Source organism: Neltuma alba, unplaced genomic scaffold (assembly GCF_004799145.2).
Source record: "Neltuma alba isolate B1F8T4 unplaced genomic scaffold, ASM479914v2 tig00002446_pilon, whole genome shotgun sequence".
NCBI classification, from domain to species: Eukaryota; Viridiplantae; Streptophyta; class Magnoliopsida; order Fabales; family Fabaceae; genus Neltuma; species Neltuma alba.
The window spans coordinates 984321-990320 of NW_021632864.1; the positions used below are offsets into that span (position 1 = coordinate 984321).

Here is a 6000-nt window from a genome sequence, read left to right on the forward strand (position 1 = left end):
AAATCATTGATTGATATCACTTGGAGGTTTCCTCATCCTGTTCTTGCCTTGCCCCCTTTTGTCAAAAGTTCATTCCACTGAAAAAATCAGGAATCGACAAGGATCTCTGATTTCTTGCCTCTCTCGTTTTCACAGCACCAACCCGTGTCTGCCTACAAATATGTCCACCGATCTTTCCTTCAAGATAGAATGCAGCCGAGTATAGCATATTATTCAGAAAGCAAAAAAAATAATCAGAAAGTGATAGGAGTGTAGTACTATTATATAGTCCCCTACAGAATCTGCATCAGAATCTGAGAAATTGAGCAGAAAATGGGAGCAGAAAACGAGGTGATAGGAGCTTCATCAGAAGTTCATGGTCGTGAATCAGACATAGAGCTCATTGGAGGTGAGAGGGTACCTCATAGTGGTCCATTAAGTGGACCTTTGAGCAAAAGGGTTGGAAGGAAGAGTCCCCAGTTCAGTGTTCCTGAAGATGGAAGCAGCAGTGGAAACAAAGCAGAGGATGGAGACGAAGGAACCTATGTTGAGGTCACAATGGATATACAAGGAGACTCTGTTGCGTTACACAGTGTTAAAACTGTTGCAGGTGGGAATGTTCGTGAAGATGAGAGATCGGGTTTGCTTGGCAAAGGCCTTGAGAAGAAAACATCTTTTGGTGCTTCACTTGTGCGTAATGCTTCTATTAAGGTGAAGCACGTATCTCAGGAACTGAAGCGTTTGGCTTCTTTTTCAAAGCCAGCAGCACCAATGAAACGCTATGATAGGACTAAATCTGCGGCTGCTCATGCTCTTAAGGGACTCAAGTTTATCAGTAAGACTGATGGTTGTGCAGGGTGGGACGAGGTTGAGAAGCAATTTGATAAGCTTACTGATAGCACAGATGGCTATCTTCCTCGTGCTCTCTTCGGAAAATGTATAGGTATTACAAACCGACCTTCTTCTCCATCGTTTTGTCTAGTTGTAACTAAATTTTTTGGCTTTTGGATCAGTTTTTAAGGCGGACTCTGGATTTTTTTTTTTTTTTTGTAGGAATGAACAAGGAATCTGAGGCTTTTGCATTGGAGCTGTTTGATGCACTCGCTCGGAAGAGAGGAATTCAGGGAGATTCCATTAACAAGGCACATCTGAAGGATTTCTGGGACCAGATTTCCGACCAGAGCTTCGATTCTAGGCTTGGAACATTCTTTGACATGTAATTCTTAGCTGTTATTAATATAAATTCAGAATTTGTTCAATGCCCGGAAAGGCTTCAATAAATCACCATTGCTTACTTTGGGATGCAGGGTGGATAAAGATGCAGATGGCCGAATCACCGAGGAAGAAATCAAAGAGGTAAGGAATTCTTTGATTCACAACAGATGATTCCAATTTCCAAGCACTTGCAGATTCTATGTTTCTTCCACCGGGAAGGAAAAAAAATAGTAAAGTAGATCGATCAGTTTATATTTCCAGCCTGCATTTCCATGACGAAATTTTCCTTGACCCTGCTCACTCAATTCTGTATTTACTTTTCAGATTATCTGCCTTAGCGCCACTACCAACAAACTCACGAATATCCAGAAACAAGCAGAAGAATACGCGGCTTTGATTATGGAAGAACTAGACCCAGAAGGCACAGGATTTATCATGGTAACTACTTAACCTTTAATCTTAAGCATGGAGCACAAGCATTTACCAGTACAGAATTCTCATCTCAGCCACATGATTTTGGGTCATTTGGTGATTTTTACTGGGGAAAAACAGATAGAACACCTGGAGGTGCTATTGTTGCATGGGCCTGAAACTTCTAAAAGGGGAGACAGCAAGTACCTGAGCCGAATGCTAAGCCAAAAGCTCATGCCTACCTATGACAACAATGTTGTTAGGCGGTGGTACAGGGACACCTCATACTTTTTACAGGATAACTGGCAGAGAGCTTGGGTATTGGCACTGTGGATGGGTGTGATGGCGGGTTTATTTGTCTACAAGTACATGCAGTATCGAGAAAGGGAGGACGTGTATAACGTAATGGGCCATTGTGTATGCATGGCGAAAGGTGCAGCGGAGACTCTAAAATTGAACATGGCTCTTATTTTGTTACCTGTTTGCCGAAACACCGTCACCTGGATCAGGAATAAGACGAGGCTAGGTGTTGTAGTTCCTTTTGATGATAATCTCAACTTCCACAAGGTAATTTGAAGTGCTGCCCATTCCTTTCAGACAACAAAATAGAGTGGCTAGAATAAGGGGGAAAAAAGATAATTAGCATGTTTCACAATTTCACCAGGCAATAAGGAGCATGCATTCTTCTTCTGGTTAAAAATTGGTGTGTTTTGCAGGTGATAGCCGTGGGAGTAACAATTGGCGTTGGTATACATGCTATTTATCATCTTACTTGTGATTTCCCTCGCATTCTTGATGCAAGTGATGAAAAGTACATGTTGGTGGCGCAATATTTTGGACGTAAACCCGCTAGTTATTGGCATTTTGTCAAATCATGGGAAGGAGTGACAGGGATTATAATGGTAGTGCTAATGGCAATAGCATTCACCCTGGCCACCCCTTGGTTCAGGAGAGGCAAAGTGAAGCTACCCAAACCCCTTGACAAGCTCACCGGTTTCAATGCCTTTTGGTATTCCCATCACCTCTTTGTCATTGTATATGCCATGTTGATAGTGCATGGAGTGAAACTTTACCTGACCAAGAAATGGTACAAGAAAACGGTTAGCACCTTGAGTCAACTCAACCCTTCCACCTTTATCTTCGTTAACTGATTTTTACACAGAATTTAATCATTTCGTGTGTTTTGTAGACCTGGATGTATTTGGCTATTCCTATAATCATCTATGTATTGGAAAGGTTGATTAGAGCACTCAGATCGAGCATCAAGCCTGTGAGAATATTAAAGGTAATTATCAAATATTGAAAATCCAGTTACTCCTAAAGAAAATAAGGCCTTTCTTTTGGCTAAGCCTATGAGTAAAAGATTTAGAGATATTGTCTCACTGCAATTTCAATGCCAAACTTGAAGGTGGCTGTTTATCCTGGAAATGTGTTAGCAATTTACATGTCAAAGCCTCATGGGTTTAGATACAGGAGTGGACAATTCATGTTTGTCAATTGTGCTGCTGTATCTCCGTTTGAATGGTATGTACTGAAGAAAACATAGTCTGAGACCCCCAAGGGGTTAGGATCACTTCCACTTTCCATTTCCCTTTCCCTATTGTTTGTTTTCCCAGACTCTAATTCCTCAAGTGCTATTGGATTTCAGGCATCCGTTCTCCATAACCTCAGCCCCCGGTGATGACTACCTCAGTGTTCATATTCGAACAGCAGGTGACTGGACTCGGAGCCTAAAAGCAAAATTCTCAGAGGTGATGTCCGGTTTCAATGCTTTTTCTTGAGTGAAAATTTCTATAATTATTCAAGTTCTTGCTTTGGTTCCTTTTAGGCATGCCGACCTCCCCCAGATGGGAAGAGTGGACTTCTAAGAGCTGAATGCATGCAAGGAGATAGCATTCCAAGGTAAGGCATGTCTCGAGAGAGAAAATTTACTTCCCCAAAGTATTCATTTCTATAAAAAAGTAGTCCCTGTTAGATAGTTACATTACAGCTCAAAAGCATAAACTATTGTCTGGAATTGCACAAAAGATCTATTGAAACTAGGATAGTGAAAATGTGGCGTGCTGGTGAAAGTATTGTGCTTTCACTTGTCAACTCACGAACTGGAATTTGCGGTCACACTTAGGATAATGAACCCAATAATTGAAGCTGTGGATGGATTGCTCCTATCCAATTCTACTTCTAGTTTGAACTCGATTACTGGTTTAAGCATATTCTGCTTCTAAAAGATCCAAATTTGGTTGGTTGTGCTTTTTGGGTAGCACTGATCTTGCATGCATTCCCGGGACCACCTTTGTACCTTAGTGGCCAAAACAATATTATAACCATATCATTGTAATCCAGACATTTACGCAACCCAGGTGATAAAGATGCCAGTTGAATTTTTTGGCATGAAAGGGTAAGCACTAAGTAGTCATCCCACTCAATCATGCAAACTAATTTAAGTTAGGTTCAGTAGCTTGATTAGTGAAACCTACTGAAGCCATTTAAAATTTAAGCTTCCACACGCGATTACTAAGCATTGAAGATTTTTGTAGACTTGACAAGTTCTATTTTATTTATGACTACAATACGCAGCTCTCTTCCTAAAGTTCTGATTGATGGACCATATGGAGCACCAGCTCAAGACTATCAGAAGTATGAGGTGGTTTTACTAGTGGGATTAGGAATTGGAGCTACCCCAATGATCAGTATAGTGAAGGACATAGTTAATAACTACAAGGCGATGGAAGAAGAGGAGGAGATGGCGTTAGAGGAAGGAGCAAGTGGCAAATCCCAACACAGGAAAGCTGGGCACAGTGAGTTCAAAACTAGAAAGGCCTACTTCTACTGGGTGACTAGAGAACAAGGTTCTTTTGACTGGTTCAAAGGGGTAATGAATGAGGCAGCTGAAGCAGACCATCGTGGAGTGATTGAGCTCCACAATTACTGCACCAGTGTCTATGAAGAGGGTGACGCACGCTCTGCTCTTATCGCTATGCTACAGTCTCTAAACCACGCAAAGAATGGCGTGGACATTGTCTCTGGCACTCGCGTCATGACTCACTTTGCCAAACCCAATTGGCGTAGTGTGTACAAGCGCATTGCGCTTGCTCATCCACAAGCCCGGGTTGGTGAGTTCCCACATCTTTAACCAAAGCTTCTTTTCACAATGTCGAAGTCTTTAATTAATAATACTTCAATAATTTCATACCTTTTTCGCCTTTTTCCAAAGATCCTTTTGTTTAATCAAAGCAGCTTTATCTCCGCGGAGTCATAATTTTTTTATTATTATATTACTGAAGTGCTAGAAAGCAAAGATAGATAGCGCAGAAAGTAACATCCAAAAGGATTGGTGTCTGCGAACTAACAAAAACACGCTTCATGCAGGGGTGTTTTACTGTGGAATTCAGGCGCTCACCGTAGAGCTTCGCCAATTAGCTTCGGATTTCTCTCACAAGACAACCACGAAATTCGACTTCCATAAAGAGAATTTCTAAAAGAGAGCTGTGGGAATGATCTGGTCCTTCTCCTTGATGATGGGCTACTACCTCAGTGTACAGTTTTTTGTGATGGTGTATATTTCTTTGTAATCTTTATCATAATATTGTAACCAAGGAAGATGTGGGATTAATAAACAAAGCTGTGAGTTGGCCGCCTAAATCAAAAGGTGCGTGGTTGGATGACTATGGCATCAGTGCGTCAGCGTGATGCGTATGTGGGTGCTGTCACTACAGTACTACGGAAACAAGTCCAAATAGCAATTCTGCGAAAGAGATTGGAGGCTTGGAGCCCCTGCAAAGAGAACAAGGGGTTGGGCGAAATCGGATACGGAGCATATAGCAATCGGAATATACCCGACTAAGGTCTTTTTTCGTCATCTAAGGCTATCAAATGATATCCTCTGCTTGTGATTGGGAATTAGTTAATAAATTAATAATTAATTCCCGAATCTAGATGAAGAGTGTTGCTTGAATGTTAGATCCAATATAGTACTTATTTTGTATTTTTAATTATAATTATGGTCACATCTTAATTGTCCAAATTAAATTTCTTTTCGAACCAGATTAAGGATTTTATTTTACATATAAGTAATATATTTACAATTAGAATGGAATTTTCCTCTAACTACTTGAAAGAAATAAATTCTAAGATGCTTATCTGCACTCGTTGTCAGTTTATTGGTAAACCCCTTTGTCTTCCTCAATCAGATTTGAGCAAGTACTCGTTCCTTTCTTGGGTTTATCTCTCACAGAAAGCGAGTTCTTCCAAAGTATTCCTATCCAGACCTTTCAATTTAGAGGCTCCAACCAAACACGCTTTATAGACCCATAATGTTTGTGCGCGTGTGCACGCAAAGCTTCCTCATACTGTTGCCGTGGATTCAATTGGCAAATGGTTTTCCTTGTACTCTTC

General features: G+C 40.9%; 1 protein-coding gene across 1 annotated transcript; it reads left to right on the forward strand.

The window, feature by feature from the left end:
- Positions 1-312: 312 nt before the first annotated feature.
- On the forward strand, positions 313-5582 carry LOC114728110 (respiratory burst oxidase homolog protein C). The gene is made up of 12 exons (XM_028914953.1): positions 313-922; positions 1033-1195; positions 1287-1335; positions 1519-1632; positions 1747-2172; positions 2322-2705; positions 2795-2890; positions 3014-3129; positions 3254-3356; positions 3434-3507; positions 4183-4718; positions 4975-5582. The coding sequence occupies exons 1-12, from the start codon at positions 313-315 to the stop codon at positions 5082-5084; spliced, it is 2781 nt and encodes a 926-aa protein (XP_028770786.1). The 3' UTR covers positions 5085-5582.
- Positions 5583-6000: the final 418 nt, after the last annotated feature.

Excerpts from the sequence above, each read along its gene's own strand:
- LOC114728110 (XM_028914953.1), top strand. The coding sequence starts at position 313 with ATGGGAGCAGAAAACGAGGTGATAGGAGCTTCATCAGAAGTTCATGGT. Across the intron at positions 2,173-2,321 it reads ATAATCTCAACTTCCACAAG|GTGATAGCCGTGGGAGTAAC; the intron begins GTAATTTGAAGT and ends TGTGTTTTGCAG. Across the intron at positions 3,357-3,433 it reads TAAAAGCAAAATTCTCAGAG|GCATGCCGACCTCCCCCAGA; the intron begins GTGATGTCCGGT and ends GGTTCCTTTTAG.